Source organism: Drosophila grimshawi, unplaced genomic scaffold (genome assembly GCF_018153295.1).
Source record: "Drosophila grimshawi isolate 15287-2541.00 unplaced genomic scaffold, ASM1815329v1 contig_44, whole genome shotgun sequence".
In the NCBI taxonomy this organism is placed as follows: domain Eukaryota; kingdom Metazoa; phylum Arthropoda; class Insecta; order Diptera; family Drosophilidae; genus Drosophila; species Drosophila grimshawi.
The window spans coordinates 11229685-11246938 of NW_025063240.1; the positions used below are offsets into that span (position 1 = coordinate 11229685).

The following is a 17254-nucleotide window of genomic DNA, read 5'->3' on the forward strand; positions in this document are numbered from 1 at the left end:
GTGGCACATATGCAAATTTGAGATATATTTACTTGCTATATTTTAAATAATAACATAAATCACCTTGACGTGGTGGCATGTGGCGGCGCGTGGCAATCAACTGCATTTTGCGCTTATGCCGCAAATTTGCACTCTGGCAAAATTATTATCTAATTATTGTTGCATCTTAATTACATGTCAAACCTTTTTATGAAAACAAATTTAAATTTGCCATAAGCCAGAGAGAGAGAGAAAGAGAGAGTATATTAAATTAATTCGTTTTAATTGCATTTATAATTTATGCAGTTATTAATAGACTTTTGTATTTAGATTTGGCCGAAATGAAACTGTTTAAAATTATTGAAAGCATAATTTATATACCGTTTTTTTTATGTAAATGTAAGGTAAAGTAAATAGTATTTGAAAGTAAATGTTTCGGTATGCAGGCGTCTCATATTCACATCTCATTTTTGCCACGAACCGTTTTGTGTCCATTATGCTGGCCACCTTTTGGCTTTCAGCGATTTCCTTGAAAATGTTTTCCAATTTTAAAATTCTTGTAGCACTTTCCCCACTGACAGTCACAAATTTGGTGTTGCGACACAACAATTTTTTTCCCCAAATCGACAAACAATTCTTTTCAATTTTGCCTGTCATACTCAAGTTTCTTCAATGCCGTGTGTCGCACTGAACGCAATAGCCCAGCATCTTTATATGTACAGACTTTATAAGCATATGGTACATGTATAATATATCGATATGAACTGTCAATAATGCAGCCGGCTGATCCAAATGGTATGAGGACGACAACGATGCCGACTCATGCATAAACTCTTTGACAATTTCCACGATAAAAATGTGTCAGAAAATATTCAAAATTCACCACCACCTTCAGATGGCGGAGAGAAGAGTGGGTCTTGCACAGCTTACACTTTTCAATTTTCATAAAATTCTTTGGCACAACGCCAGTCACCAACCAACTGATTTACGGCAACAAAGACGCGAGTTTCTCGTCTGACTCAATGTGGCTCTGATGTTCCAATTGATGGATGCTCTGACGTAGCGCTGACGTTGCGTCTCTCCCAGCTGGTGTACTCAGTAGAAAAGCGGAAGTGCCCGACTCAATTATTTATTTAGCTCTCAACAATAACAAAAATTAGTTGCCTTTTGTTATGCAATACAAATATTTGTTCTATGTCCTGGCTGGCCAGCCATGGGACGGACGACTATTGTTGGTGGGTATTGTAGATTTTGGCATTAGCCAGCTCGATGCTCCATCCACCTTGTTGTCTCGATGGTTGCTGATGGTGGTGGTAGCTGGACAATTGCAATTGTTGCTTCTGAAAGCAGACCTAACCCACACACCCATCACCTCACCCTCGCTCTCTCTGTATGTCTCTCTCTCTCTCTCTCTCTCTCTCTATGCACAATTGTTTGCATGTCAATCTGTAGTGCAGGTTGGCAGTGGCTTTGAAGCCCCCAACGCCCCACGCAAACCTCATATGGTTATGCTTGCTTTGGGTTCTGTCATTTAAGTGCCCCATAAAAGTGTCAACTTGTTGTTGCCTCTATGGCACTCGTACTGTCATGCCCTTTGGCACCGCCCCTCGTTCTCCATCGTTCTTCAACAGTGCCGTGCCTGGCACTTTATTCATTTTATTCATTCGCATGGTGTGCCTGCTTTTGTTTGTTTCCCCCTCACAACTATTACATACATGTATATGTACATGTATGTATATGTGCAGTGTCCAGTTATTTGTGTGTGTCTCCTATGTCTGACTGCTGCTGCTTGTGCTTGTTTGTTTGTATGCATGTGTGAAAGGATTTCATTTCATTTCTTTGGTAGTGCTTCTTCTCTTTGTTGTTGTCAACATCGTTTTGTTCGCTTTTCATACCTTTTGATAGTCACTCGGACGGAGTTCGTCTGTCCAAGCACTTAATACATATTTTTGTCACTCTTATCTGGTCAGGGACGTCACATGCTACACGATAACATTCTCTCTTTGTGTGTGCGAGTGTGTGTGTTTCCAGCACCAGTGTCTGTGAAGCAGCCCGAGGACCCGTTATGATTGTCAGGTTGATGGCTTGCCAGGAGCACTTTGGCTGCCTGTATTGGTTGTGTGTGACTGTCCATAGTTACTTGTGAACGGGCTTATATAGTTGACAACTTTATGGTTTCTATATATACATATTCGTTTACACCAATGATTGGGTTATCTCTTATCTGCACTTTGAATTAAAATTATGAACTTTCGTTCTTGGGAACTCAAAATATCAAAATGCCTATCATGAAATGTGACCGAATCCCAAAAATATGCTTGCATAAGTTATACATACAGAATGTTTAAAATATCCCCGGCACTCAATATCACTTTAGTTTTCTTAAAGTTATGTCAGTTTTATCTTTTGGAGATGCATATCTGGAGACGACGGAGCATTTGTACATGTGAACTGCTTTGGAACTCGCATTCATTTTATAAAGTTTTCATTATTTTAAGCACTTAAGCTGATTTCTTATTATTGTTTTGTTTTCAAGATTTGTATCCTTAAACTTTTCTTGATTTTTCTCGCCAAGTTTCCTTAACTTCCAGTGCAACGTGCAAACTCTGCTTTACCAGCAACCCCAAACCCCATCTGTTGTTGGCAACTTTCCGTTTACCCGTTACCCGTTTACCCGTTACCCGTTTTCTGTGTTCTGTTTTCCAATTATAATTTACACATGAAAACCATTTGTCTTTTGCCTGCCTGTTTGAGGCTGCCGCTTACGCGATATTCTCATAATTTAGCCACTTGGCCATAATTTAAATCAGAGTCGCCTGCTTCGGTTTTACGGCTGTTTTTTTCTTTCTTCTTTTCTTTGTTTTTGTTGCAAAGTTAATAAAGCCCACCAGACAATGTCAGTTTCTGTCTCGCTTGCACTACTTCATTTCCGCGTTCTGTCACCGACAACACCCATACACGCACCCACACACACAGACATATGTGGCGGGACTCTCGCAGACAGTACGTGACTTCCGGCCAAAACAAAACGGTTTCTCAACATTTTATGATAATTTATTTGATTATTTTCTTGTTAAAGTGCAAACTTTGTCATATTTTTTAGTACGTTTTATCTACTCTTTTTTTGTTGTTGTTGTTTTTTTTTTTATTTTTCGCACTCAATTTGCGATCCGCTCAGTTTCATAAGCTGACAAAAGTTTATATTTTATTTGTATGAGCTATGAGCATTTTGGTGTAGGCGCCGGAAACGGAAATGTTACACAACATATGCGACACAAAAAGTTATCTGGCTGCGCTAGGGTTGTGTCTATGTGTAGACATGTAAGTTTGTGATCTGACTTTGTCGCATATTGTGTGCACAAATAAATTTTATTGCATATTTTTCGGCAGCACAATATGACATCTCATCCCAACACAGGACTGTATATTTATTGTGTATGCCTGTAGCCCTGGCGGTCCGAAATTTTTTTTGCCCTGTTGTGCTGCTATTCAATCGAGCTGGTAGAAAAATCAAGCGTGAAATAAAAACAAAGCCTCAAAACTAGAGCCAACATTTGTTTTTTCAACAATATTTTTTTTTCCTTTTCGGTTTTTTTTTTTTTTTTTTGTGGTTTGATTTTTGCAGGCCAGTCAAAGTTTGTTTGGCATTGGCAATATCCTGAATGTGGCAGTTGCTGTTTAACCTTCGCTTTGCGTATTGCAAGGTGGGAAACCAACCGAAAACTGCTGAAAATTGTGCAATTTATTTAGTACTAAAATCTCGAGTGTGTGTCAGAGTATTTGCATCGTTGCAATGTGTGTGTTTGTGTGTTGACCAAGCAATCAATGGGAGTGGCTGATATAGAATTGCCATTGCAATTTATTTAATTAATTTTCTGTATATGGATTATTATATTATTTTTTTTTTTACTTTTTTCGAGTGCACCAGCGGTATCCAAAATGTCGCCCGGATTTCCTTCCGTCGCCTTCCGTCATTTTATTTGAATTTTTTTTTTTTTCTTGCACGTTTCATAATTGGAATGCATAAATTTGGTTGGCAGTACTGTTACAAAGTTTGAAAGCATCATTTTATATTTACCATATTATAGTAATATTTTCTGTTTACCACATTTGCATTAATCCCGATGCCATGCCAGCTCCTGCCGCCGCCCCACGCCAGTTCCGGCTCTTCCTGCGCTCGACCTTATTTTGTGCGCTCGATTTGCGGGCAGGGCACAACACAAAAGCGAATTAAATGCGCATTTTACGCTAAACAATTGCCTCGAGAGTCTGTGAGAGTGCCCGAAGTTTTTTTCTCGCTGTGACGTTACAGCCATTTCATCATCGTTTGCTACAATTCGCGCCTTGGTCGAAATGAAAAAAAGAGAAACACAAAAACGTATATATATATATGTAGTTATATATATTCTCATTGCGGTTTACGCCGACATCCGACAGCGCTTCCTATTTTCCTTGCTCACTGTGTGTTTGCCAGTTGTTGCTACCTTTTGGGGCATGCATAAAATACACATTTGGCGCAGCTTCCTCTTCAGCCAGCTAACAGTCACAGCCGTCGTCGTTATCTTCTTTGCATTGTTTCCTTTTCTTGCTTCCCATTTTAATTCCAGAATTAAGGCATACAAATGCAATAAAGCATAAAAATGCGGACAGCAGTGACCCAAAGGCAGTGAGGAGACTTCTCTTCATCCTCCTCACAGACACAGTCACAGAAGACCGAAAGTCTTCGTAACATTTTGGGCCAATTTGGCGAGCAGTAGGCTCCGAATCCTTGGCTCTGGCTTGCTTCACTAATTACTTGCTCTTTGCATAATTGCGCCTTTCATTAAAATCGCCAACAAAAGAAACATTCGACGCTCTTCAACATTTTGTAAATCTTAAAGCAAACGTTTTGTATTTTTCCTCATGCCTCATGCATATGCAAATAATATGCAAATTTCTTAGTGCATATGCGCAGGCGCCTCTGCTGGAAATTGTTAACATGACTGCGAACTGTTGGTGACTGTGACTTGGTGGTTGGCTGGCTGGCTGGCTGGTATAAATTTGCACATGACCATCAAAGTCGAACAAACTTCTGTTGGGCATTCGATAACAGTCGACAACAAAAGCGATTTCCTTTTCTTGTTTTTCCTATTTGCGTGTGTGTTTGAGTGTTAGGTGTGTGTGTGTGTATGTGTGTGTGTGTTGTGGTGTGTGTATTTTTATTGAAAACAAAGTAAGCTGACAACATTTTTTGGCTGTCGGTTGATTTTAATTAAAATGCCCAAGTCTTATGCATCTTGCTGTTTAACAAGTTGAATGACTATTTTGCTAGAAGAAACCTCCTTCGTTTTCATAATAGTTTTTATTCCATATTGATTTAAATTTTCCAAAACCAAAAACTTATCCTCATAGAATATATGCTGCTCTCATATGCTCCACATCTGTTTTATATTGAAGATCTTTAGCCTGACAACGCTTAGCTAATTGTTTTTACCAACGTTTTTAAATCTTAATTTAAAATGATACCGTCAAGATAAATAATTTGAGCTCAAACTCCTTTTATACTCCTCTCTTTCTGTCAAAAAGTGGCTCCGGTTTGTGAATTCTTCGGCACGCAAAAATGACTCAATTTTCGCTTTTGCAGTTTTGCCTGTCACAATTGACACAACAAAACAACTCGTGGAAAAGTTTTCAGTGAAGTTAACACCGTCCCCATTCCGAATCCCATCCCTCCCGTCCAATTTTGTCGTTGCTTTTTTTGTATTTGTTTTTTTTTTTTTTTGGTATATTTCCTCTTTTGCGTTTGCTCGGGCTTTAGAAATTAATTAAGCATGGTTGGAGCGTTCTATACAAATTTTCATTTGAAATGACAGTTGCCCAAGTTTGTTGCTCTCAATGTTTCGTTGCGCTGAAGCGTAAATCTCATTTTAATGCCAAGAGAGTTCTTAATTTAGTTTAATTACAGCAAACACACATACATACTTATGCATGAACATATACATATACATACACTTATACATGTACATATACATATACAAATATATATGTAGATGTATGCATATACATACACGTATAATATATAGTAACCAGTCAACAAGTTTGCTGCGTCACCTCAAAGGCAAGTCTGGCCTAACTGTCAGTTGTCGTGGCTCCGTCAAGTCCTACCTCCATCACAACCAGGCTGGATGTGCTTCAATGCGATTTTAATTACAAGAAATATATATGCAGTGAGCTTTGCTGATGCAGCGTCAGCCAAAGTTGCGACTGCGGCAATCTCCTCTCGTACAACATGACGTGTGCATCATCAGTGAGTGTCAGACACAGACAGAGTAACAACAGCAACAACAACAACAACAACAACATTGACAACAAATTGTTACGCTGATGAGCTGCCAGCTAAATACGTATGTGTGTTCGCCTGTTGGCATGCAACACTTTCGTGCTTGCCACGTAATTATGCGCTCGCGAAATAGTTACAAAATTTGCAAGTGAAAAGCAACAACAACAGCAACATCGAAGACAATGGCAATGGATGCGCTCTGCACCCAGTTTAACTGCCATGTTGATTATGTATCCCGTGTCCTCGGAGCGTTGTGTGTGTGTGTGTGTTTGTGTGTTATACCTTTGCTGGCAGATTTTCGCAAGCGGCAACACTTTCAATTTTCTAGTCCCCGTTTTGCAATTAGCAACGCTGCTGCCTGCAAATTGTTTGTGAAAATATCGTTTGCAAAGAGTTGTGTGCAGCAGCGGGGGCAGCATCAATTTAAATACTTTCATTTGATAAGAGACAAGTGGCCTATCCGGGGCATCTCCTAGTTCTGGCTTTCGCTGAGTGCAGCATCCTTCGAGCGGCGAAACGTGACAATGTAGACAAGCGGACTGGCGGACTGGCGAACAGACCGACAGACAGGCGGAAAGCAAGCCAAGGCAACACTTTATCATGTCAGTTAGCAAAGTAGAAGACAGCAACTATGTGTAACACTTTATGCCCCGCTACCCTAGGCAACTGCAATGCCGAATATTATTTTTAATTTCATGCGACTCGGCCAACGATGCCAAAAGATACAAAACAAACTAAGTAACAAACTAACAAAGTGAACAGGGATGATAGCCAACAAGTCTGAACGAACTTGGCATGCTCTTGAAAACGCCAAGAGAACAGCACAAACTATTCGAAATATACTCGAATAGGATTGATATAAAACAACTTAATTGTTTTTTAAGACCAACTTCAACTGTGGAAAATCATTTAGTTGGGGATTAAACCTGATACCCATAAAATAAACGCTTTTATAGCTCAAGCCAGCAGATGGGCTACAGTGTGTTAGTGCATTTTAAAAATAGAATAGTCTCTGGTTAACATGGCGTAAGTAGAGCTCACAAAATTACACTGTGCAACCTGTTTCCAATGTTGCCAAGCTTGTGTGAAAGTTGTGTGCGTGTTTTGTGTGTGTGTGTGTGTGTGTGTGTGTGTGTTAGCTGTCTCCCATGGGTAAGAACAACTGAAGGAGCAGGCCATGTGGCTTGGCAAAAGTTAAAAACCCCAAACGAGAGCTGTGCGAGGACACCGTTGAATATGCAAATGAAAATGCCACAACAGCAGAGCAGAGGCAGCAATGGCAGGAGGACGAATGAGGTTAAGTTGAGCAGCGTCAATTGTAGCTGACGGAAATGAAAACAAGATGTGTATGTGTGTGTGTCGTTGTGTGTGTATGTGGGAACAGGGCGTATGCGTTACGTTTGTAACTTACTTGGTTGTTGTTGGTGAGTGTGGTACGCTCTTGGGCATAAAATTCAAATGAAAATGTCGCGTGTGTTGTATAAAAAAAAAAAAACTGCAACAATGAAACGACTTCAGAGACGTGCCGAGGATTTTGAAGTATGAGCGCAGCTAAATTATTTTCGTCAACCTTTTGTTTTCTTTTTCTTTTTTAATTTGATTGTTAATAACTGGATATGCTGGCACGTCCTGGCACAAACAATTTTGTTGTTGTGATCTGTTTTTTGTATTTTTTTTTTTAATTAAAATTGTCCCATTGGAAATACATCGAAGCGACAGTTCTAAAAATGTCGTCATCGTTCACTTTTGAAAGGGAATCAATTTTGAACGCAGGCATTGATTGCCTCTTGTGAAAAAAGCACAACAATCCAAATGGGAAATGGGGAATAGTTAAAACTTTGTTTGCAGTTTGCTCCTTGCAGTCGTGCGTGTCGCATAGCAGCACAGTAACATTCACACACACATACACTCACACATGCACATACGCAACAATATTGAAAACTCATTTGGACGAGGCAACAAAAACAATTTGCAAAATAAAAACAAAAAAGCTCGATTGCCACTTTTTTTTTAGTTTTTTGTCGTTGCGTACTCTCAGATAGACTTGACAGCCGTAATGAAACTTCCAACTTTGTTGCCATAAAATACCTACAAATTGTAATAAAAAAAAAAAAGAAGAAAAAAATGGAGCTGATAGATGGGCTGCATTAGGGATGACCTTCAGTGCTCAGGGTCTGGACTGGATGCTGGAGAGTTGGTCAATGGGCTACGCTGATGATTCTCACTGTCATTAGCCAACAACGAGCGAGTTAAGTAACTGAAGCAAGCGCGCGTGAAAAAACTTATGAAATTATAAAGCAGACAACGCACATTTTCTGCACTTTGTGTTTCTCTTCTTCTTATTTTTTTCTCTTCTGCTGGCCTTTTAATTATGTGCCTGGTTTTTTGTTAACAGCTTATGCGTGGCCAAAAAGATCGTAATGCGGCCCCGGCTCGAATAATAATAAGTGTTGTGATCAACGTTCGCTGCTCATTAAAAACTAACAACTCATCGCATTTGAGGCAGCGCTTAACGAGTCTCAACTGCTTGCCATTGTACTAGGCCAAAAGCAAACGTTTCATTTATTTGCCTCGTTTGTTTCCCCATATCAGAAAAGTGCCCAGTAATGTTTAAATATTTACCCCGACCCTTCAGTTCTGTGAGTTAAACATGCCCCCAACATGTGTATATACATCCAACGTATAAATAACTAACAATTGATTAAACAACATAATTTTTGAAATGTTTTGATCGATGCCGCGTGTGTGTGTGTGGGTGTGTGGGTGTGTGTGTGTGTGGGTGTGTGGGTGTGTGTGTGTGTGTGTCTGTGTGTACTGAACGCCATTTGTCTTGGTTATATTTGCAGGTATGTAGCAAATGACAGCTTCGAGTGCCTCCTGCTCCGCCCAACTCTGGTGGAATGTTGGCAAAGATTGATGCAGTATTAAGTAGAAATTGATTATCACATACGCAGCATGCCTAAGATTTTGGGTGTGGTAGTAATAAATTGTTGGTATTACAACGCGAACAAGTCAACACATTTCGCTTATGAATATTACGTATGGTATTTCTTCTGCATTACAAGATTACCAAATGCTATATGGCATTGCTAACATGTAGTAACCAATGAAATAAGGAAATGATTGCCAGCAAAATATGTAGTCTTGGTTTGCTTTTATATCGTTGTTCAGAGTTATTTTCTGCTTTCATTCATTATGTCATATATATTATTTGATTTAGTTTTCCCATTGGAAAATTCTCGCTTCAATTGTAGTACAAAATGGATTCCCCCCTTCTATTTTAGTATGAAATGTTTGAACAAACTTTACAAACGCGCTTTTAAACCAGAGTGGACATAGCCATCTGCTGTTCATATAGTGGTTTCAAATTTTTTATCTACTCTTAGCTGCGTCTCATCTATCGAAAACAAATTTCCACTTACCATCATCAAGTTGATGTTGCACTTCTTCCATGTTGACACTCAACGAGCTGCGAGCCTTGAGTTGCCTCTAAACATTTCTCGCCCCTGATTTTCTCTCCCTTTCTCTTTGTATCTTTTCCTACTGCTAGCGGATAACGTGCCATTTCGCCTCAATCATTTCAATCAGCTTTGGCTCACTTATAGCCTCAGTTACATTGACTTGGCTTTTGGCTTCTGGCTGGGTAACTGACTGACTGACTGGCTGGCTGGCTGTGCGGCTGCTTCTCAAAAACGATGGCTTGATGGTTGCCTGCTGAGCGGCCCTAAGTGTTTATGTATATCCAACGGATGTATCTTTGAAGGCGTTTGCAAGTATGTGTGTGTGTGTGTGCGTGTTCCTTGTGTACTTTGTGCCTTAAGTTCGAACTTTAATCAAAGTCAACTTTTATGCGAGCTTTTTAAGGCGCTTTTTGTCCTGCTCCACTTGGATGGATTTTAAGGCATCACCACTTAAACCCCTCCACCACTCCACAACCTGTTTTTAAACCCATCATGTGTTCATCCTACGTTGTGCGTTTACCAGGGATCCGGGGCGTGGCATATAAAAGTACAACTAAAAATGTTACAAGTTGCTGGGCGACAGAGGTTCCGAGTGAGACAGACAAAGTGTGAGGGAGATGCACACAGAGCAAAGATATAAGAAAACGCAAAACTTTAAATTGAAAATTGTATTCAAGCGTTAAATTGGCTTTTTCGGCATTGCTCTCCAGCGAGCTCTCCAAAAAAAATAAAGAGAAAAAACCGCACGCAGCACACATAAATACTCACCTCTGGGGCGGCGCTCCTTTTCACTCCTTTCTCAGTGTCGCTGCAGCATGTGCTACTGCAGTTTTTCATTTTTTTCCATTATCTTAACTGTTTTTTGTCCCTTTCTCGCTTCGGGCATGCTACGTTTACGTTATGCTTTAACTTTCATATCTTAAATCAACTGTGGTGCCTGTCATTGCCCTTTGGCTGTTATTGTTTTGCCACATGTGACCCCATGTTAATAATTGCATCAAGATTTTCGTGTTTCCTGCACGCAGCTGTGCCCCAATCGCCCACTCCCCCCTCGCTCTTTATCTGCCCTTTTCTCATTGGCCAAAATACATTCCTATAATCGTTGTATGTTTTGCATGTTAATTATGCATTGTGTGGCATTCTCTCTGTCCCTCTCTCGTAACTCTTTGTGCATGCTTCATTCTAGTTTTCAGGCTTTTGCGTATTCAATAAACGCACCAGCAACGGCCTACACATGCCGAATCACTGCCCACCCCGATCCAAACCTCACCTCCCTCGTTCCACCCTCATTGTCTGCCACACCATTTTGATAGTCGATTCTATGATTTTGACATTTGTTTTCGGTTGCCTCTCTGCATGCAAATGACACTAGCTTTGATAGCAACGCAACGCATATGATGGGTGATTAAAGGGGAGGCAGCGGGGTGGGTATGTGGCTTATATACAATACTACAGTGCTTGCAAATGGCAGGCGTAAATGATAGGGAAACGACTGCTTTAACATCGCACACACTCACTCACACACACTTAGATAAGCTCGCTGGTGTCATTTGTTTTGGGCCCGTTCTGACAGCTGTGCCTGAACGTAGCACGTTATATAATGAAGTGTGCGGCATTTGGTACTGTACATACAAGTTAAATGAGTTACGCTTGTGTTTCTGACCAGGTCTGCAACGCATAAACCTTCTAACGAGATATAGACCATAGCTGTTATCTGCAGAATGTCCTCTTTAATGCTGCTGTTAAGCTTAGCCTCTTGTCAAATTATTAATCATGCTGTATAATAATAATTAATTTTAGCATATGTTCGATGCTGTTGGTTTTCTGCATTTTTAGCATATCTTTTAATAAACGCTTTGTTCTTTGACGGAATATCGTTTTATACATCAGCGTTCTTAGCGCTGATTTTAAGTCAACTTATAAGAAGGCAACATTTTATGTGATTGTGGCAAACAGTAGCTGCATCCAGCAGGCAATCAAAACACTTCAAATTATCTTTGCATGATAAGAATGTAAATTAATGTTGTTGCCAAATCGGTTGCGTGCCAGATAGTCATCAATATGCTGGCGATATTTATGAGGCGCGCCCGCAGGATACAGGCTTTAATGATACCCTAAAATAGGGCACTTAATTTCAGCTTCATTGAGGAGCTGCTTCTCCCGTTGTTCATGTTGTTGCACCACACAATCAATAACGATTTGATGAGGGCTGCCACACAGTATCTCACATATCCACCTAGCCGAGAACCACTTAATTGTGTATGTGTGTGTGTGTGTGTAAGAGAGAGCGAAACGAAAGCGAAATAATAATGAGGGTAATATTAAAGCAGCAAAAAAAAAAAAAAAATTGTGTAAGAAGCGAAAAAAAATCAAAGAAATTGGTCAGCAAAAACTACAAGAACGTGAACGTGAACGTGAACTGTGTGCGCTGTGTGTTGTGTGTGGCTGTCAAGTATGGGTTTATTTCAGTAGATTGTTCCAAACAAAAGCGAAAACTAAAAGTAGCCAAGTTTTTGCCTCATTTCTGGTTGTTTTCAGTTGTTTTTACTGGCCGTGTCCTGGCAGCCATTTAATGCGCGACTAACACGCAAGCCTTCCAACTGCTAAGCAATTTGTTGTTGTTTATACCACCGTGGAAAAAATTCTTTTATTTTATTTCATTTTTTTTTTTCTTTATACTGCTTTGTGTTGTTGCTGTTTTGTTTTTTTTTTTAGCGTGTGTGAAAAAACTAATAAAGGGGCAATTTAGGCAATTCTCGTTGATCGTTTGCTGTGGGCTGTGGAAATTTGTGATATCTGTTCGTTTGCCGCCCAACAATGGAATTTATAATGCCAATTATGAGAATTTATTTCAACTGCACATTTTACCCCAATTGCTTGTGAAAGCTGTTGTGGAGGAGGCAAATAAAAATCGCATTGCAATCATATCAGTTACGAACAGTAGTTAAACTGAAACATTATTATACTTTAATTATAAAATTATGTAAATGAACATTAAGCCGCGTTAAGCCGGAATGTGCTTAAGACCAGAATGGAATAATTTATTTATTTTTTTTTTTTACATTTATATCAACTTAAAGCTTTTAATTGTCTGTAAATTTTGTTGCAATATCAAAATGGGATATTATAAAAAGCTGACTGAAATGCGTTTAATTACATCGATATTAGCTTACTGTTCTGAACGTCATATTTATTATTAAAATGTACTTTTTTTTAAATTGGATTTATTATTTGATTTGCCATATTATTGCTTATGAATGAAACCAAATTTGAATACATTATTGTGTCATGCTTGTCAAATGCGAAAAATTGATTTGCAATAACATGTTTAAGTACAAAATACACAACTCGCTTAATGTTGTCAACATGACTGGATAATTTATAGTATTAACATATAGTGTACGAAAAGATATGCTTATAAAACTCTTTGAAAATAAACATTTTCTCCAAGTGTACGTCTTGAATATATGAAGCATCTTAGAATTGCGCATCTGCTTAGTTGGAAGCATCTGTTTCCATTTCACTTTATTCATGTACAAGCACACATGTGCACTTCATCAACGCCTACACACACTCGTATGACATCGCTGCTATACATCTTTGTTAAGTCAGCGCTTTGGAAATCAAAATAATACACAGCTTTTGCCACGCCCCAAGCTAAGATCAAAATAAATGTTACTGATTTTCTTCGGTTGTTCTCTCTCCCGCCCCACTTGTTGTTGTTTCGGTTGCAAAAACCATTAGATTTATTTATGTGTGTGTGTGTGTGCGTTGGCTCAGCCCTCTTGAATGGAGGCTCCTTTTGCGTTGCCACGTTTGCCACAAAGACCGGAGTAGCAATCGCCTCGTTTGACACTGAGCCGTACATTTATATTTTGTTTAATTTCCATGCAAGTCACGCATATCCTGACGTGATGCGCTGCTCGGCCTACCGCTTGTCATTTACTTTTAAAGTTATTTATATATTTTCGCGTGTGTCGTAATATTTGTATCTCTGTTTCCCTCCCTCTCTCCATTTCTCCATCTCTCTCTCTCTCTCTCTCTCTCTTCTCTCTTCTCTGTCAATCTATGTTATCTCTGTCGCGTTGTTAATTTTGTATGGTTTTTGGCATTCGCCTGGCTTACAAGCAACCTGAGCATTTCCTCTTGCTGTGTTTGTCATTTTCCGGCAAAGCGATAATTAGTTGGACTAGGTACGGCGAAGACTAGCACATGGCACATTTTGAAATGCTAATGCCAATGGAATGACATTTCGATTGGAAAATGCCTCCAGCTTATCTATTTTAGAAATTTATAATTTTGAAATGTCGTCGTAAAGAGCCAACGCCCTTGCGACGCCATTCTGAGTGCCGACTGCCTCGATGGCAGAAACAATAACGAAACAAACGAAATATTTCTATCTTAATGAATTTGACCCCCAGTGTCAATTTAGACTGATTAAACGGCCAGACTGGGCCTGAGAGCTGCGCATACACAAAATGTGTAGTTTTTTTTTCCTTTTCAAGTACACAACGAAGCGGAGGCCTTCTCTTACTCTCCAAATTCTCTCTCTCTATATATATATAAATATCTCTATCTCCCATCTCGCTCTGATGCGTCAAGCGGAAGCTACTCTGTCAACAGTTTACGCTCTTGTTTATGTAATTGAAATATTTGCCAAAGATTTAATGCTTTCATTTATTTACATTTTTATGATTTTCTGTGTGTTTTAATCACTTAAAAACAATTCCTGCTTATACGTATTGGACTTAATCACTTAAAAAGAATGCCTGTGTATATATATTGAACTTAAATGTATATTTATAATTTTAGAATTAGTTTTGTTTACATGTGTTTCGTTATTTTTAATGAGTGTTTTCAATTGCTGACATTTACTTTATTGTGGTGTCTTTTGTGGTTTTCTATTTGATTACAAAATTAGCGTAATTCATTCAAAATACATATGTGTGACAAAATACTGACAAATATTTGTTTAAAGAAAACATTTCACAATTGGAATGATTTGGTTTCCTCTAATTATGCAAATTAACTAGTTATGCATTTGACTAAGCAATATTCTGTGGCAATAATTAATCAAAATTTAATTAATTCTGGAGTTGCGCGAAAAATGCAATTTGTGAAATTCACAAATACAAAAAGTTTTGATTGTGTTTTCTAGTACCCACGGGCAATATTTTTGCATTTATTGTGGGAAAAATAGAAAAGAACAAAAGTATTTTAGTTTTAATTAAAATCAAATATTCAAATTTAGTTGCCAGTAGCGACTATTGAACCAATTTGACTTAATTTTGAAAACTTAAATTGTACAATGTTAATATTATTCACATGATTTAGACATAATCTGCTCACTGAAGCTATTAAAATTAAGCTCAAGACTAATTATGTTACTCTTTTCTTGTCTCCTTTCAGGTATCTGCCATGTCAACAATACATAACACGGTAGAGGTATAAAGTAAAACAAATTGTTGTACTTAAGTCTTTAGCTGCCACATGTCTTCCATCATTGTATATAGCCTCTTTCAACAAAATCCACTTTCATTTACCTCCAAAATCCACTTGTATATATGCCGTACGAACCTAAGGCTCAGTCATAAGTGCTATTATGCCTATTTTAAGCCCCATATTTATTATACGCTCCCTTTTGGGAAGCCTACCACACTGCTGTAAGCGCACGGCCACTACGACTGTACGACTGTACGTCGGAGTGTGTATCTATTTATGGGTGTGCATGTATGGTCATGGTTCCCCATATCCATTCCACCTTATTTACTAAGCATTAATGCCACAAATTAAAATGCTGTGCCGTATGTCGTTGCCATTACCATTGGTGCTTAATGAGTGGAGCTCCTACAACTTGCAGTGCCCCTCGGTTGTCTGGAGTCTAATTTTAGCTATAGCTGACTGCCAGCCTGTATGCGGCTTGCCTGGCTCCGGGATCGCCTCTCAGACAGTAGTCCACAGTGGAATATACACAGCATGGGGTGACCGTTCTCAAATCTCAACAACGTTGAAAAGAAAAAAAGATACAAAATACACACTCACTCACACGGTGGTAGCAAAGACGAAATGAAAGAAAACAAAAAGAGCTGAAAAACTTTATTAAAGACCTGAGCAGACTGCTCCGACTGTCTGCGCCTCACTCACTGACGACGACGACGACGACGACGAGCTCTCCATACGCAATTACGACAAAATCCAGTGCGCTGTATGTGCGCCGGGTGATAATGTGAACGAGCGCCCGAGCAGGGATAAAAATAGACAAGCACATATACACACACACACACACACACACATACACACAGAGTTACTCAGTTAAACACAGAGATGTTATCAAAAAAAAACAAAAAATTGAAAACAGAAAAAAAAAACGATGCTCGAGCCAGAAAGGATATTGCAGCAAATGGCTGCAAACGGACAAAGGGGCAAAGCCAACGTTTCGAGAAAGTGCAAATAGCAGAGAGAAAGACAAAAAAAAAACACATCTCTGTGCAGTTGCCGCCATGTGTTGCATTTCAAAGTGTGTGAGTTATGGGGCAAGCAAAGCGACTGCCAGATGAGTCAACAAAATGAGCTGACTGCAATGAACACTGAGCAACAAGAAATTTCATTCGCTACAATTACAATACCCACACGGAATTACTCCTATTATATGCACACACACACAGACACATACATATACATATATTTCTAAATCATATATATCATGTACCACATGCGCTCGACTGAACAACGGGAAATGTTACTCTGTCTGAAATGCAGTTGCAAGTTTAAAGCTACCATTCCAAATCAGATTCGACAATAGAACTAGTTATATGTTTTGAATGTTGCAGTGAGCAGACTATAGTCTACACTCTGCTTAACATTCCATATTCCTTAAATACGCACACAGACATCGTGGTAAGGATTTTCGGTAGCTTGGAGCTTGTATGCAAATTAAATACGTTTAATTAATGCCAAGAAACCTCTGAATATTGCACTCCCCGCAAAATGCGGTTCTCCCCGCAAAATGCGGTTCATGCTGGCTGCATATTGCAAATATTTTTATAAATAGCAAAAGTATGTGGCATAGCATGAAATGTGTATTAATATCGCTTAGTTGGCAGAAGAAGCCAAAAGCATGCAGCAGCGCCCACAGCTGAAGTTTGTGAGTGGAAAATTTGGGGAAAAGGTGAACATTTTCTGCATGCAAAGCCGTTAATATGCATTGTACAATCGCTGTGTTGCAGCTTATAACAATGTGAAGGAGTTGAGGTTGAAAAAAGGTCAAAATGTGAAGTGTGCCCTATCAAAGTCATATAACTTCCAAGTCACTGACTCGGAAAGTTACAAGTCTTTTGAAAAGGTTGATTTACTTTCTAAAAAATATATTTTACTATTTGCTTTAAGTTGTCGTTTCTTGCTAAGTTTTAATTTGCTCTTGGACTGAAAATTTAACAAATGCTTTTTTCTTTCCCCTCTCTTCTTGTTTTCAAAGCAATTAACTTGTATTTTCTAA

General features: G+C 39.0%; 1 protein-coding gene across 7 annotated transcripts in view; it reads left to right on the top strand.

Annotated features, from left to right (window-relative positions):
* LOC6558570 (ecdysone-induced protein 74EF) overlaps positions 1-17254 on the top strand; it is a 75409-nt gene that overhangs the window by 21714 nt on the left and 36441 nt on the right. For 6 of the 7 annotated variants that reach the window (XM_043215286.1, XM_043215281.1, XM_043215284.1 and 3 more), the window contains exon 2: positions 15169-15204. The exons of the other annotated variant lie outside the window; for it this stretch is intronic. In XM_043215286.1, coding sequence (XP_043071221.1) covers positions 15169-15204 — 36 coding nt within the window. The remainder of the gene's footprint in view (positions 1-15168; positions 15205-17254) is intronic. 7 annotated transcript variants of the gene reach the window in all.